Source organism: Rhamphochromis longiceps, linkage group LG22 (genome assembly GCF_057381845.1).
Source record: "Rhamphochromis longiceps isolate RC_006_pf linkage group LG22, R_longiceps_female_GT1.1, whole genome shotgun sequence".
NCBI lineage: Eukaryota > Metazoa > Chordata > Actinopteri > Cichliformes > Cichlidae > Rhamphochromis > Rhamphochromis longiceps.
The window spans coordinates 5816548-5834125 of NC_140577.1; the positions used below are offsets into that span (position 1 = coordinate 5816548).

Genomic DNA, 17578 nt, shown 5'->3' on the forward strand with positions numbered 1-17578 from the left:
TAGCAATTGTTATTTTATGGTTTATTCTGTAATCAGGTTTTCAGTTGAGTTTTCAGTTATCAAAAGTCAACAATATTTGTTAGTTTAAAACGCTTCTCATTAGCGCTCCCTGGTGGAGATTGTTTATAAATTGCAAAACTTTTCTGGTATTTCTCACCTGCAGCTTCTTATTGATCATTCAGCAGTGATACAAAAAATTAGTTCGTGATGGTATGTGTAGTGTATTGGCACTTTACATACATAAACTATCTGATATTATTAAGTAATAATGATTTAATTTGCATCTCAATTCAGTTCAATTGAATTCTATTTTATTTTATTTATACACCTCACAACAAAAGTCACCTCATTGCGCTGTTAATTAAGCAATAACGCCAGAAAAACAGTGAACTTTATATCCGGGTGTAACTACTCGTTAGTTACGATATGTGTGCGCATGTCAAACAGAAAATATTCACAAGCATAACACTGGTGAATAATACTGAAGACAATACAAAGCAGGAGTCTTTTAACTTTTAATAGACTACATCAAATGACATGTGGCTCTTCATATACTGAACAAATAATTTTTAAATAATAGTAAAATAAAAATAATATTTATAAAGATACTTAAATGAACTTTAGTTAACTTTAATAAGCAGCTGTTGTGTGAAAATGTTTTAAACCCTCATGAAAATTAAAATGGTACTTAGTTTTTAAAATAAACGTTTTAATTACTGTCACCAGATTATCATCAGACCTCCTCACTGATGTTTTATTTGTTGGACTGTTTGGAGAGACAGCAGAGTCACAACGCTTAAAAATGCATCACGAACGGTTTAAACCCGGAAATCATCAAATAGTTTGGGACATAAGTCACCTTGTTTTAATCTTTGCCTTCATCTAAACTTTAATGTTTATTATTAGGTATTGAAGAGATAAACAGACGATTTAATTACCTGTATAATATAATCGATTGTTTCTAAACACTGACATTATCTACACTGTAAAAAAAAAAAAAAAAGTAATATAAAAGTATCTTACTGTATATTTTACAGTTTTGTACTGTTTTTCTGGAATATCATTAAATTTACATAAGTAGACTGTGATTTTACATGTCAAATGTAAAATAACATAACATCACTGTAAATGTAATAAAACACAATTTTCTTGTTTTTTAAATATATTTTTTTGTACATATGCATTCAGTGGGGCAAAAAAGTATTTAGTCAGCCACCGATTGTGCAAGTTCCCCCACCTAAAATGATGACAGAGGTCAGTAATTTGCACCAGAGGTACACTTCAACTGTGAGAGACAGAATGTGAAAATAAAATCCATGAATCCACATGGTAGGATTTGTAAAGAATTTATTCGTAAATCAGGGTGGAAAATAAGTATTTGGTCAATAACAAAAATACAACTCAATACTTTGTAACATAACCTTTGTTGGCAATAACAGAGGTCAAACGTTTACTATAGGTCTTTACCAGGTTTGCACACACAGTAGCTGGTATTTTGGCCCATTCCTCCATGCAGATCTTCTCGAGAGCAGTGATGTTTTGGGGCTGTCGCCGAGCAACACGGACTTTCAACTCCCGCCACAGATTTTCTATGGGGTTGAGGTCTGGAGACTGGCTAGGCCACTCCAGGACTTTCAAATGCTTCTTACGGAGCCACTCCTTTGTTGCCCGGGCGGTGTGTTTTGGATCATTGTCATGTTGGAAGACCCAGCCTCGTTTCATCTTCAAAGTTCTCACTGATGGAAGGAGGTTTTGGCTCAAAATCTCACGATACATGGCCCCATTCATTCTGTCCTTAACACGGATCAGTCGTCCTGTCCCCTTGGCAGAAAAACAGCCCCATAGCATGATGTTTCCACCCCCATGCTTCACAGTAGGTATGGTGTTCTTGGGATGCAACTCAGTATTCTTCTTCCTCCAAACACGACGAGTTGAGTTTATACCAAAAAGTCCTACTTTGGTTTCATCTGACCACATGACATTCTCCCAATCCTCTGCTGTATCATCCATGTGCTCTCTGGCAAACTTCAGACGGGCCTGGACATGCACTGGCTTCAGCAGCGGAACACGTCTGGCACTGCGGGATTTGATTCCCTGCCGTTGTAGTGTGTTACTGATGGTGACCTTTGTTACTTTGGTCCCAGCTCTCTGCAGGTCATTCACCAGGTCCCCCCGTGTGGTTCTGGGATCTTTGCTCACCGTTCTCATGATCATTTTGACCCCACGGGATGAGATCTTGCGTGGAGCCCCAGATCGAGGGAGATTATCAGTGGTCTTGTATGTCTTCCATTTTCTGATGATTGCTCCCACAGTTGATTTTTTTCACATCAAGCTGCTTGCCTATTGTAGATTCACTCTTCCCAGTCTGGTGCAGGTCTACAATACTTTTCCTGGTGTCCTTCGGAAGCTCTTTGGTCTTGGCCATGGCGGAGTTTGGAGTCTGACTGTTTGAGGCTGTGGACAGGTGTCTTTTATACAGATGATGAGTTCAAACAGGTGCCATTCATACAGGTAACGAGTGGGGGACAGAAAAGCTTCTTACAGAAGACGTTACAGGTCTGTGAGAGCCAGAGATTTTCCTTGTTTGAGGTGACCAAATACTTATTTTCCACCCTAATTTACGAATAAATTCTTTACAAATCCTACCATGTGAATTCATGGATTTTTTTTTCACATTCTGTCTCTCACAGTTGAAGTGTACCTCTGGTGCAAATTACTGACCTCTGTCATCATTTTAAGTGGGGGAACTTGCACAATCGGTGGCTGACTAAATACTTTTTTGCCCCACTGTATTTAGATTGTAAAAATACATTCAGAAATGTATCATAATTTCACAAATATTTGTCTGTTATTTGAGAGATTGATCTGTTAAATTCAAATGTAATACTATGGAAAAATATATAAAATGATTGACAATTAATGAGAATAATTAATAATTAAAGGAGTATTTGAATTATAATTTTGCTGAAAATTTCATGTCATCTAGGTCTGTTTCAATAATTCAGAGGTAACAAGTGAAAATATAATTAATAGGAATAAAAACTAAAAAAAACATATAAAACATTGCACGGCCACGCTGTGCTAATTATATATTTAAAAAAATAAATGTAGAGGTAGGAATTGCAATTAATATAAATCTCAAAGTATTCACAACATTCCTGAACAGAAATAGGCCTCTGCACCTGGGGCTGAGGGCGTGGCCATGAAAACAATGTTACATGCCATTGGATGTTGGGACACATAATAACATGACGCTAAGCATCGGCCAATGAATGTGAACTAACAACCACAAGGTCGCGGGTATGGCTGTGGAAAGTAGTGATGGTAAACTTGATTATTTTTGCTGAATCGAGTTTGAATGAGTCACTCACCAAAGTGAATCGGGTTTTTTGAGTCATTTGAGTCACTGAGTCAGTTGACCAGAGTGCAAAAAATGTACATTTTCACTCAAACTTAATTTGTTTCTCTTGTCATGTATATCCTACTGCTAAGATGAGTGATTGAAAAAGAAAAACAACTATTTTTATGGAGCAAAAAAGAGCAAAAAAAATTCTAAAGGGAACATTTATTTTTATTTTATTTTAGTAGTATTTTCCTCAAATGTGTCAAATATATATTTTCCCATCTAAATGTCCACTGAGCTGTGAGCCAGGGGGCGGTAATGCGCCTTAACATTGGTTGCCAACCAAGAAGAAGAAGAAGAAGCTGCGAGCCAGGAGGGAGGGGGTGAGTGAGTCCTGAGTGATTCGCTTACGCTATGATTCAGCACAGGAAGGGAGGGGGTGAGTAGCTCAAATGTGTTGTTAGCATGTTAGCAGAGCGATGCTACTGTGAACCGAGGAGCTATTGTCTTGATGTGAGCTTCTACTCAGGGTTTTTTCTTCCAGTTCAGAGCAGAAATGTTTTTGTTAAGAAACTGGCTGTTGTTTTTTTCCCCACAGTTTTAATTATAAGCTAGATATATTTCTACTAATGAAATTAGTTTGCTAAGAGCAACAGGGATGAGTCAGTGAGTCAGTTGGGCTTGTGAATCATGATTCACGAGTCAGTAAAGTGATTCTCGAGTATTGAACGATTCATTCATGATTCGCGCATCACTAATGGAAAGCGCGCTGGAAGAGAGAGGTTGGTGAAAGATCATCCATGCAGTGCTGCAAGGCAAGTATATCAAACTCAGCTTAGTAGATTTAACTTGGAATTGCTTGACCACTATGGCTCGTAGTTTACTGAGACGGTAAAAGGCATGGAATCGCTAGCTATGAAGGCAAAGGACGTCGTCTGTCAGTATAAGGTGCAGTTAGCGGCTGGTCTAGCTGTATACTAGTGATGGGTCGGTCGCGAACGAAATGGCTCTTAGAGCCGGTTCTTTGAAGTGAACGATGCGAGCCGGTTCTTTGAAGTGAACGATGCGAGCCGGATCTTTGAAGTGAACGATGCGAGCCGGATCTTTGAAGTGAACGATGCGAGCCGGATCTTTGAAGTGAACGATGCGAGCCGGCTCCTTATTGGGAGCCGTGGGTTTTGGTTTTTTTTTTCTCCTGCCCTCTCTTTCACTTTTTTTCGCTTCAGGCTGCAAGTCACCCTTGTATGGAAGCCTGTTTCCGCCACTAAATAAAAACAAAACAGCTAGTATCCATAACTTGAAATTTCGACTTATTAACTCAAAATTTCGAGAAAAGTAACTCGAAATTTCGAGAAATATAACTCAAAATTTCGAGTTACTTTTCTCAAAATTTCGAGTTAGCTCTGCCAATCAAAAATATACGTGAATGAGGTCGCTTTCTTGTTACCCGGAAGCATATGGCGCAGAGGAACGCGCACTCAAAAACGGATCCCAACAAATTGGTGCTTTCGCGAGTACGTTTGCTGATAGTAACACCATGTGATTCAGCTAATAACACAGGGATTTCATCATTTGTGAAGCCAGGCTGAAAACACTCAGCAATCTGTGCATTCACGACTGGATGTAATACCGGCAGCTTAGCTGTAGCATTTGTAGCTGAGGGCTTCAGCTTCCGGGTAACGAGGAAATGACGTCATTCACGTAGATTACTGATTGGCAGCGCTAACTCGAAATTTTGAGTTACTTTTCTCAAAATTTTGAGTTAATAAATCGAAATTTCGAGAAAGTAACTCGAAATTTCGAGAAAATAACTCGGAATTTTGAGAAAATAACTCAAAATTTTGAGTTATGGATCCTTTTTTTTTTTTTTTAGTGGCGGAAACGGGCTTCCATACCCTTGTGTTTGCGCTGAGCAGAGACGGCAAACAGAGCCTTGCGTTTGCGCCCCTCCCCCCTCTGCTCAGCGCTGAGCTGAGGGGGCGGGGCGGTAGTTACACTCGCAACAGCAGTAGCACACAACAAGAGCAGGAGGGAGAGGGAAAGAAAGAGAGCCGGGAGCAACAACAAGAGACAACACCGTCACATTGGAAAGGTACAGTAAAGAAAATGAGTGACACCAAGAAAAGAAGCAAAGTCTGGAACCATTTCAATCTTATTGACAAAACAAAGGCAGAGTGTAGTCTACAAGAAAAGGATATCATATAGAGCCGGCTCCACAAACAACACGCACAGGCACCTAAGAACTGTCCATCCATCAGTGCAATGGGAAGATAAAATGCAGTCAGTTGAGTGTGATATTAATATTTCTAAATGCCAACCTTTCCCTTAATTAAAGATCTGGGCGTTCTTTTTTTTCCCTTTTTTTCCATATTTTGATTTATATTTTATTGTGTTGTGGTTTGCAGTGTTTTGTGTTGTTTCACTTTAAATTTGTTTAAAAGGAAAAAGCTGAAAATTTAAGTAGTTAAAAGTTGAAATGTATGAAATGTAAATAGTTGGTTTCTGTATTTTATAATTTATTTATTACATTTTATGTGGAGTGAATAAATAAAAGTATATTTACAGTGGCCCCTAGAGACAAAGCACGTACACACTCCAAAACACGTACAAACTCCGGAGCACATACAAACTCCAAAACACAACGGAAGTGCTCCAGGATGCTAGGGGCCGTGTTGAGCTTTTGTTACCTAGTGGCTACACAAGCCAGGAAGTACCAACAATCGGATTGGGTGTGTGGTAGTAACAGGTAAATGAAGTTTTTTTTTAAATTATTTGAATATATATATATATATATATATGAGTGTTTGTGTATTAATACAAAAGCAATAGACATATGAATTCGATTGTGTAATTTAAGTGATCTAGGGTAGCTCTGTTTTGGAAGTTCAGTTAACGCTAGAAATGTGTTTTGGAGTTTGTACGTGCTTTGGAATTTCTGAGTGCTTTTGAGTTTGTACGTGTTTCATCTCTAGGGGCCCCCATAAATATTTATATATAAACATACATAAAGAAAACCACGTTTTTTTACATTACTAATTCCTTTTGTGCATAATTTTATATTGTTGTTGATAATTAATTAATTAAAGCAACAAAACAACCTGAAGAGCCGAAAGAGCCGGCTCTTTTTAGTGAGCCGAGCCGAAAGAGCCGGTTCTCTAAAAAGAGCCGGAAATCCCATCACTACTTTATACTATCTTGCTGGCTAGCAGAGTTGTTGTTCGCTAATTTGTTAGCTGCCAGCTTTCTGTGACCATGTAAACACAGCAGTTGCTACGCGGATAGATTCTACACCGCTAATACCCGTTAGGGGGCCCGCGATGACAGCTGCCACTGATGCATTTGTCTTAATGCTCTTGTAGAGAGCTCGTGCGTGCCAAGATGTGCTGCGTGATGAACTGAGAGAAATAGGAAATAGAAGTAGCCCACTGTGCTAGCTTGGACAGGTAAGCCAAGTATTTCCTTCTATTTTGTGGAAAGGAAGTAGGGCTAAAGCAGCTGAGGCGAATTATTTGACTACATTTAAACGTACATTGCATACATGTATTTGGATTTTGGCAGGTTTCATGATTCATAAGGTTTTGTTTCTTCCCCTGCAGATTAGTAGCGTGAGTTCTCAAATTTATTCAGTAAGCTGTAAAGGTGAGTATTGTGCTGCATTTAAGGATGTCAAAAGATTACACCTGTCACAGTTGTGGTGCTTTAATGTAAATGTTTGGGCACCCATGGTCAACATTTCAGTTCATGTGAACAGTTAAGCAAGTAGAAGATGAAATAATCTCCAAATGGCTTAAAGTTATAGATGACATTTAATTTTAAATAAAATAATTTTCATATTTTTTTAAACAGAAAAGGAAAAGGCCCACAGCAAAAGTTTGGACACCTTGTAGTTGACCGTAGGGCCCAAACTGCATGCCAGTGTATGTAATTGATATACATCAGTTGTAACATTGCAGTTAGTTGTTTGAGTCATTTGTGGACTTGTTTTTTTGTCCCCTTGTCTCTTGTTCATGAACACAACAGGAAACTCTACTTTGGCAGCCGAGCACTTCATGTTATCTGTGGACCAGGCAATTGTGAATGGCCATATCACTATCTTCAGTGACGCACTTATCCTGATGTTTGGCTCTTACTACTGCACGAACATTTCTTATCCAGTAGCCCAGGCAGCAACCTTGGAATTCTTGCAACGGTAAGGCGGCACCAGTCAATTTTATCCATTGAGACATAAGAATGATGAGACAGTGAAATCTAAAGTTATGCAATCCAAATCAAAACATCAGATCTCCTTTCATTTGCAGCTAAAACACATAAGAATGAGCAATGCTTGAGTGTTGAGATGATTTGTAGATTGATAAATCAACAAATAACTAATATTTGCGTTTCAGATGGCTGTCTCTGAAATATCCTTGATTCATGCTCATGTCAAGTTATAGAAAGAGACCTTTGAGTAGTAGATGTTCACAGATGTTTCACTACCCTGAAACAGCATTTGCAATAGACTCACAGGTTAACCAAACATCTTTGCATCACCCCTCTGTTCCACAATGACCTGTATGTCCAAACACGCACTCAAAAGCAAGCTCAATCTACACTTAGATTCATTGCAAATGTAAAAAAACACATACAGTCCAGTCCTCAGTTTCTTAATGAAGTTGTTGTTTTTCATTCGACAGATGCCTTAAGATAAACCCCGACAAGGGATCCAAAGTGGAGTGGAACACGTCTAAGAAAAACCTTGCAGTCAATCCAAAGGTTCTGACGTTGATCGCCAAAATTGCGGACTATGAGTGGAGAGCATAAAAAGTTCTTATTTTTATCCTGAGGATAACATAATCTGCTGTTCAGTAGCACTGGTCTCCGGTTCATGGTCAATGTCAACAGCACGGGTGGCCTGCTTGATAGGGGAAAAGTGAAATATAGGCTGCAAATCCTATTCACATTTAGCTAGCATTAGTGCTAGCCAGTTGGTATGTTACTGTCTGCTGACAGGCTCTCTGTCACTCTGTCCTGCTTTAGGTGTAGCATTGTGTTAAGTATTATCTTCATCTCAGTTCATTGTAATAGGCTATACACTGACACTTGTGGTGCTTGCTCTGCAAACACAGTCCCATTCGTTCAGTTATTTTGGTAAAAGTTTGTGTTAAAGTGACAACTTACAACATATCAATACTTATCAGTTAAGTATAATCAGCATAACAATGAGGCTTTTGTTTTACTCGAGTTGTTCTTTGCATATGATTACTTTGCAAATTTCTCCAAGGGAACCCAAATGGCCAGCAGCAGCCCTGAATGTGAGACTTTCAGAAAGCTAGAGCTACTTCTAAACCTGCAGGTTATGTACCTCAAATATACCCCGTTTCGTTGCTCCAGATGTGGGGAGGCAGATGAACGTTCGAGGTGGCATCGTCCCCTTCTTTTGTGCTCAAATGTGTGTTTGCATTACATTCTTTTTTCTACGTGCTTTTGTTTATGCATAAGTGTTAGTTGTTCTTGGATTGTTCCAGGAAGGGTTATCTTTTTGTCAATAAAATCCATGTTAATGATTGAAACAATGTCTCATGTCTTATAAGTAAAATAAACATCTACAAACTGCTCAAACACAACATATGATCAAGAACTAACATAATCTTGATGTAATTATAATCAGGGGTTTTGTTTAATAAGGGTTCTTTGGGTGTTTTGTGACAGATAAAACCCACAATCTTAGTCCAGTAAATATTCAGGAAATTTATGTTAAATTACACTTCAAATCTAAATTTACATGTGATATTATGTAAAATTAACAGTGAATTGTAATTTTAAAGCCAATATCTAGTTTTTTGACATGTTTTGAAAGATAAATCAAATTATTTTGTGCTGTATAATGTAGTATTACATCAAATATAATTGAATATATAACTTTTTTACATCAAATAATGTTATTTAACCCAACTGTTAACTGTATATTTCTGTAAATTTAAGCATTATTATTCATATTGCCACATTCATTGACCTTGTTTATAGGAAATTTCATTGTTTAATCACATTAAAATGTTCCTAATTTAATGTTTAAAAGCACTTGAAAAAGGCAAAATCCCATGTAAAATTAGGGCAACAAATTGTATTTTCATTACTGAAAATAACCGTATTTTTATGAGGAAGTTATTTTCTGTTATTTTACGGTATTATTTTGGCGCCCCAGCTGCCGGAATAGTACTGTTTTTTTAAGATGTTTTTTTAACAGTGTACTAGGATCCATTACAACTAAATGTTTAGCGTATTTCTGGGGAGCAAACAGTCCGTCCATTTGTCTTTCAAATTACATAAATCTGACATATAAAAAGACAGAAATATAACAGTCAAACTGACCTGCTGCTGCCCCCTGTATTCCCAGGAGAAGAAAGAAGATGAAGGCCTTCATCTTCTTTCTTCTTTCTTCATCTTCTTCATTGTGACCATAAACATCCAAACCTTTAACAGACTTTATGCGCTCGCTTGTCCAGAAAAAGCTAAAGCTAAAATGGAGAACCAGGAGAAACGTCACCATTAGCCTAGATCAGAGCCAATAGGGATTTACTCTGAGAGTAAACGTCACTGAAATCAACGAAACTGAAAGTAAAATATTTTCATATGAAAAAAAGGTTAGTTTCATCTGGTCTTTATACATTTTTATGTTATGACAGGTGTAGTTCATGTTATGTTGGGTATACACTGTATAATTTATTTTCTATTCAGGGGATAAAACCTTGTTAAGTTTCTCAGTGGAGTGATTTGTATTAATTTTAAACGCATACACTGTAAAAAAAATCAAACTTGCAATTGCTGAGCTTACAGTCATTTCTTTCACAATTCAACAATAAAAGCTGAGTTGCCCCATAAACTCAAATACATTAAGGGTTTCAACTAATCCTTTAACGTTTTGGAGCAAAAGTTGGTCTCAGATGAAATTTATTGCTGGCAAAATGAATGAATTCAAGTTTTACATGAGTTGAAGCTGTTGGCGCCTTTCTGTGCCTGAGCACGCATGCGCATCTCATATTTTTGGATACTACGGGGTCTACTTTGCACTTTTGCAAGGACTGAAAGCCACCTGGCCGTCTGCCTTAATGCGAACACGAGGCTTTTTACACCAGGAGCTGGATGCTAGTGATGGGATTTCTGGCTCTTTTTAGAGAACCGGCTCTTTCGGCTCGGATCACTAAAAAGAGCCGGCTCTTTTGGCTCCGAACCGGCTCCTCAGGTTGTTTTGTTGCTTTAATTAATTTATTATTAACAATAATATAAAATTATGCATAAAAGGAATTACTAATGTAAAAAAAAAAAGTGGTTTTATTTATATATGTTTATATATAAATATATGCGGTGGCCCCTAGAAACAAAGCACGTGCAAACTCCAAAACACATTTCTAGTGTTAACTGAACTTCCAAAACAGAGCTACCTAGATCACTTAAATCACACAATTGAAAGCATGTGTGTATTGTGTATTGTTTGTGTATTTATACACAAGCACTCGTAAATATTCAAATAATTTACCTTTTACTACCACACACCAAATCCGGTCGTTGGTACTTCCTGGCTTGTGTAGCCACTACACTGCGCCTAGCATCCTGGAGCACTTCTGTTGTCTTTTGTACGTGTTTTGGAGTTTTTATGTGTTTTGGAGTTTTTACGTGTTTTGGAGTTTGTACGCGCTTTGTCTCTAGGGGCCACCGTAAATATACTTTTATTTATTCGCTCCACATAAAATGTAAGAAATAAATCATATAATACAAAAACCACCTATTTATATTTCAGCTTTTAACTATTTAAATTTTCAGCTTTTTCCTTTTAAACAACACAAAACACTGCAAACCACAACACAATTAAATATAAATTAAAATATGAAAACAAAAAGAAGATGCACATTCTCTGTCATATGGGCCTGCATGAATAAACTTTCTGAATTCTTTATCATCCGCAACTGAAAATAGTTGTGGATGATTACTATACCTTTCAAATGTGATGTTGTTGTCCCTGCCTCTCTTTCTCTCTCTCTCTCCCTCCCGCTCTGTTCCTGTGCTACTGCGAGTGTAACTACCGCCCCTCCCCCCTCTTCCCAGCGCAAAGCACAAGGCTCGCGTGCGGAGTGAAGCGGAAAAAAGGTGCGAGAGAGAGGGTGAGAGAAAGAAAAAAAAAACAACCCCACGGCTCCCAATAAGGAGCCGGTGTTCTGAGAAACCATCCTACTTTGACAAATCGTCCTACCCGTATTATGATTTTACGGTGACTTGTGACTAAACCTAACCCTACCCTTAACCATAACCCTAACCATAACCATAACCTTAAGAAGTATTCCGGATGGGTGACAGAAAAAGAAGTTAATTTGGGTTTGGTGTTGTGCGCATGCGCGGCGTCTGCGCAGAAACATCGGCTAGGATGTTTTTTGAGGTAGGATGGATTCCCAGAACACCGGCTCCTCGTCAGCCCGGGCTAGTAATCAGGTTGTGACAAGTAAGCTCTCCAATTCTCACCCTCTTCCCTCGTATTATCCTTGCTTTTGCTTCCCTGTACACTGACACTAATCTCTACTCTCCTTTTTCCGTAATAAATGCTAATTATTGGGAATTAGTATGAAATGCAGGATTTGTTTGTTTTATGCATTTATGTATTCACCTCACACATGAACAATCCCCAGTTCAAGACCAGGAGGAGACACAAACCCAGACTCAGGGAGTCATGAGAAAGTCTACTCCTTGTTTCAGTCCAAGCAGGAATAAATGGGAGGCTTGTGTCAGGAAGGATATTCAGTGTAAAATCTGTACCAGTTAAAGCATGAAGATCGGTCCACATTGGCGACCGTTTGGGAAATAAGATGAGAAGTACATTAAGGTTATAATATAATTATAATCTACAGGGATTTATTGCAGCGGAAAAAGGCTGCAATTCTCTGGGGATCAAATGATGCAGAAAAAGGCTGCCACAAAAAAAAAGACAAAAACATAAAATTCCTAGATAACCTGTCGTCACCTCCTGTATTCCCAGGAGAAGCAGGAACATTAAGACCATCAACATGTAAACGTTTAAGAGACTTTATTAGTTTTATTGTCCACAAAAAGAGACTCAGTGCTTCCTGCTCAGGTGTCAAAGATCCATCAGAATAAATAGGAATTCATCCTGAGAGCAAACGTCAGTTATATCTGGTTTAAACTCACACATTGAACCGGTTTTTGATGGCATCATAAAATCTGTTCTTTGTGGCTCATGTTGAATTGGAAACAAAAATATCACAAATGAATTCACTGAATTTCTGTCATGTGGCGCTCTGTGGAGGGTAGAGCAATAACTGTGTGATCACAAATTTGTGTAGTTATTGAGTCGTGATATTATATTGATTATATGTAATTATATTGTCGAAAGCATCATATTCTTTTATCCATGTCTTCTGTGGTAGTTATGTGTTAGCATTTTAAGGTACTTATTTAGTTTCAGTACAAGTCTAACGTTGGACCTACTTTCAGCTCAGCCTGCTATCTACTGTTATCATTCTCATGTAACACGCTATTACCTCTGTACTTCTCAGAAGTGAGACCCAAACAAACAAAGGATAAAGAGTCAAACAATGTTCTTAAACATAAACGTTAGCTCCTGTCAGCTTTTTTCTGCAGCTTCAACACTGAAAACTGTTTGACTGAAGAGAAATTTAAAACCCCTGCAGATGTTTGAACACCTGATGCTGTTCTTTTCATTTCCTTTTTTTCTTGGTACTTTTAATATTTAAGTTCTAGTTACTTCATGGTTTAGTGGTCAACACGTTTTCTTTACACAGAAAACATCAATACTTTTAGACTTGAAGGTGACACAAAAACCAAATCAAACACATGGATCCAAAAACATAGTATAACACAATAGAAATGTGTTTGAACAGACAAATTACAGCTGCTTATAAATTAAAGTGAAAGCAGCATTTAACATAAGAAATGTTGAACAAAGGATAGAAATGAAAGAGCATCGTCCAGCCTGTTTTTAGGAGAGAGCTGTTCCCATAGTTCCAACAGAGGTGAAGCAGCTGCTCTAACAACATTTTTTTTGTTTCCGTTACACTTCATTTTAGTTTTAAAGGCACATTATTTTGGAGTGATCCATGTCAGTGTTTGTATGCAATGCTATGACGTCTTCTCCAACATAACCAGATCATTACTGGTAACTGTTAACCTCCTCAGAGACTGCACCAAACCAAGTGAGATTCATCTAAGCTGATATCACATTTTTCCATCATTTTTTTCATGTGAAAAGTCAGATCTCCCCTTTAGTTACATCATTTTATAGTTTATAGTTTAGTTTATACAATAGTTTATAATATTAAAGCAAATATTCATGAAACTGTAGCTACAGTCACATAGGAAGAATAAACTCAATGTGGATTCACAACAGGACAAAAATTAAGAATATTGTGGATTTTATTAAAAAGTCATCATAACAAACATAGAAAATAAATTAACAGCAATACTTACATTTATCTAATAAACAAACACCAGATATAAAAAATTGTTTACAAGAGAGAGAAAAACACCCTTAAAGTACTGAAGTACAAGAAGTATTTCATCAGCATTCATTAGTGCTGAAAACACACTTCAGTCTCAAAATATTTGAAATGACATTTGAAAGAAAACTAAACAGGTTTATATAAAAAGGTGATAAATTTGTCCAACAAAATAAGAATAAAGGTAGAAAAAAATAATAAAAACTAGGAAAACCAGACAATACAGGAGGCAAAGTCAGTGAGCACACAGGGAACAAAAGGAATGAAAAATGTGTTCACAGCATTATTGAAAAGCTACTAAACACAGTGACAAAGAACTCCATCCATCCATTTCCTGTCCTGCGTTCTCACTGAGATAAAATAAGACAAGAGTGGAGCCAGTCCTCACACACCAGGGCAGAGACGAAGTAACCTTTATCATCAGATTTACAAGTTAAAAAATAGTTTACTCTAATAAATTCGGTGATTTAAAGTCTCCAGTTAAAAATGTGAAAATCCACAAATGTTACGTTAAGGGAAATAAATCACCAAACCCTGTGAGTATATACCGTAAGTGTCATAGATGTAGGTGGACCTGTGTGTTTCTCTTTATGTATATTTACATTTATACAACTGATACTGGAAATATTTAATTTAAATTAAAGTCAACAAGCATGATGGAAAAACAATGATTCACAGTTTAGAGGTAACGAGGTAACAGTCCTCGTTTCAGCGCAAAAATTTACACAGAAATTTAAAAAGAAAAAACAAGAAAACATTATTTTCATTTCTGCAAATCAGCATATTTACATTGTAATACATTAAAGTCATTAAAGCAAAAGAACTGCAAATTGAGAATTTACCCACAATACTGTTAAAGCAAAAACATTTGTTCTAACTTTGTCAGCTTGGTGTTTTTGTAAACATTCTTATTGGTGTTAATATTTAATATTTATCCAAACTACAGAAGTGAGACATCTGTCCTGTTCTCTTAAAAATCTCACCTAAACTTACATAAAACAGCAACAATTGTAAAACTAAATAAAAAATACCTTGTGATTTTTTTAACATCAAATCACACACAAAAAACAGAGATAAAAAAAACAGAGATAAAAAAAAAACCAGAGGAAAAAAAACAGAGATAAAAAAAAAACAGATAAAAAAACAGATAAAAAAAAGGGGGGAAAGCGGAACACATTTTATGAAAGCTTTACAGTTTCTGGCCAACAAAAGTCACACTAATGTTTCACTGAACTGCCTTTAACTTTGATGATGGCATGCATTCACTTCATTAAGCTTATACTGTTTCACATATTTATTTTAGTGGACAGTAGATGTGTGAAAATGATGTTTCATGAACCACTTCAATAGAAACTTGAGCCTGATGACTCCTGGCATCAGGATCTTGTCCGTGTCATCAGGGAAGACAAAATGTATTAATGGAAAAATCTGTTCATTCAGTGTAGTCAGGTAGCCAGCTGACCCCACATTGATGAACCTTGACCTCCAATACATTGGAAGGCTGTTACACTACCCAGGAAAAAGTCCATTTAATGTATGAACTGACTGTGAGCAGTGATGTCTGTCATTTAGGCTTCATAAGGAATCATTTTCTCTTGGACCTCATGGTTTTCTACAGCTGTAGGTCGGAAACACATCGTTAGTCCACAACACTTTTACAAACAACTGACAGATCTGAAAGACTTTTTAGTGCACATAAAACTCAAAGAAAACAGATCAGAAACATTTCACTTACGAGATGGAGGTCGTTTGTCTGTAATGAAAGAAAGTAAAAAACAGGGTTTGTTAAACATTATGTATTTAACTCTGTGATCTTGTCTTATTATCCAACAGTCATTCTCAGTAAACTCTGGCTCTGAGTCTTACTGTAATAACTGCTGGATGAAACAGTGTGATAAAGTCATGACAGACTCGACCACATCTGTATGCTTTTCAGCATCATTTTATTCACACGGTTGCTGTTAACACGCGGTTGCGGCTTTCCAGTTGCTCGCGAACATACACACCAACAACAACACTGAAATCCAGGACCCAGCACACTTTTAACCCGGCGAGGCATCTTTGCAGATGCCCTGCAGGTGCGTTCACCTCCCCTGCAGCAGCACCGCCAACCACACCCCGCCACAAAAACTCAAAACTCAAAGTCCTACAAAATCTGCTTTGTCCTCTCACCTGTCTTCTTTTTGTAGATAATGAATCCAATCACAGTGATCACAGCAAGAACACCCAGAGCAAGAATCATGTGGATGATCATGAAGAGGGAATTTCCTTTAGATCAAAGAAAAACAAATCAGAACCTGAACAGATGAAACAGGATAGAGAAGATCACCAATCAAAACAGATAACAGCACTGATTATAGACAATAAGTCTGTCACTATATGCTTTACCTGTTGTTCATATCTGAATATATTCACTGTGTCTGTGCTTATTTACCCACATTTAACTCTGACGTCTTTGTGTCTCTTGCCCACTGAACTTCTGAGAATAAAAATATCCTTTTTAATTTAGTCAGTAAACTTGATTCCAAAATCAAATCATTACCTCTACTCATCTTATAAAACTCTGGAGTAACTATACTCTGTTAACTGTGGCTGCTCATTCACAAGGTAAAACATGATTTGGGAAAAAGCATTAGTGTTTGGTAAAGAGTCTTAAATTCCTTTTATGTTCTTAGTTTGGAAATACAACTCACTTTTATTTTCAGCAGGTTCACATAATTATTTCAAGATAGGAAACATGTCCCAGTCTAGACTTTAAGTGTGAAATAAACTGACAAAATTGTTCTATTTTTAACACATAAAACTGCATGAACTGCTCTTTACTATGCACTATTATATTACAGTAAACTAAATGTGTGCTTCTGACCTTCATCACTTCTGAGAGCAGACTGACCTTCATTGGTTCTGATCACTGCTCTGTCCAGTCTGGTGATGATGTCCTTATTCACACCACAGAGCTGAAACACACAATCGTAGCTCCTCCAGTCCTCAGGTTTGACTGATGAAAGATCCAGATCAGCAGAAATCTGGAGGGTCCCATCATTGTTGGGCAGGATCTCTCCTCTGTTCACACCCTCATGAAGCTCTTTCCCATCTTTCCTCCACAACAGTTTGGCTTTGTGTGGATAGAAACCTGTAGCGTGGCAGGTGATTGGAGAGGAGGAAGACTTCTGGAGGAGAGACACTGAGGGAAGAACTGTTGAAAAAATATAAGTGTTCGTTATTGTTATTATTACAAATTGTATGTTTGTTGACAATCAATCAACCTATAGCTGATTGATTGTCTTTCCAAGTCCAGTTAAAATCCAGTGTTATTGCACCTGTTCTCCTCAGAGAGCTCCCTGAATAGTTCAGATACTTCTTCAGCCACTCGGGACAAATGTGAGTGAAGTAGTTCTTCTGTCTGGCTGAGAGAGCTCTTTCAGAGTCGTACTTTTGTTTAGCGATGACTGCCTGTTGCTTTGGAGCGATCCACGTCTCTGTCTTAAGGTCAAACGCCAAAAGGTCCTCGCCATCGTAACCCAGCTGATCATAGCCGGTCACATTATTTGTTTCAGTATCCCATTCACAACCATACATCTCCTGATAAACATGCACACCTGAAAGACAGAAACAGTACAGTGAACCAGAGCAAAGCTGCAGCACAGTCTCATCTCAATACAGACACATCAACCAATCGACAGTCACTGAAACAGAGGATCTACTGTTTCTCCTGCTGTTTACTGGTTCAGTGGAA

The 17578-nt window shown here is 37.6% G+C and overlaps 1 protein-coding gene and 1 long non-coding RNA gene across 4 annotated transcripts in view; one reads left to right on the plus strand and one right to left on the minus strand.

Moving 5' to 3' along the window:
• The window catches only part of LOC146643229 (class I histocompatibility antigen, F10 alpha chain-like), a 63260-nt gene extending 45824 nt beyond the window's left edge, over window positions 1-17436 (minus strand). The window contains exons 1-2 of one of the 2 annotated variants that reach the window (XM_085396616.1): window positions 17163-17436; window positions 16736-17038 (exon numbers count right to left, since the gene is read on the minus strand). In XM_085396616.1, the coding sequence (XP_085252742.1) occupies window positions 16736-17038; window positions 17163-17421 (562 nt within the window). In that variant the 5' untranslated portion in view covers window positions 17422-17436. Of the gene's footprint in view, window positions 1-9691; window positions 9870-16735; window positions 17039-17162 lie in introns of those variants that run through there. The other variant, XM_085396617.1, reaches the window with a different exon arrangement.
• LOC146643231 (uncharacterized) lies at window positions 3787-8826 on the plus strand. 2 transcript variants are annotated; one of them, XR_014909365.1, is made up of 4 exons: window positions 3787-4162; window positions 6707-6786; window positions 6940-7532; window positions 8017-8826. It is a non-coding gene; the product is annotated as an uncharacterized LOC146643231 (long non-coding RNA). The 2 variants fall into 2 exon arrangements; XR_014909366.1 differs by lacking the exon at window positions 3787-4162 and having other exon boundaries at window positions 6238-7260; window positions 7364-7532.
• Window positions 17437-17578: the final 142 nt, after the last annotated feature.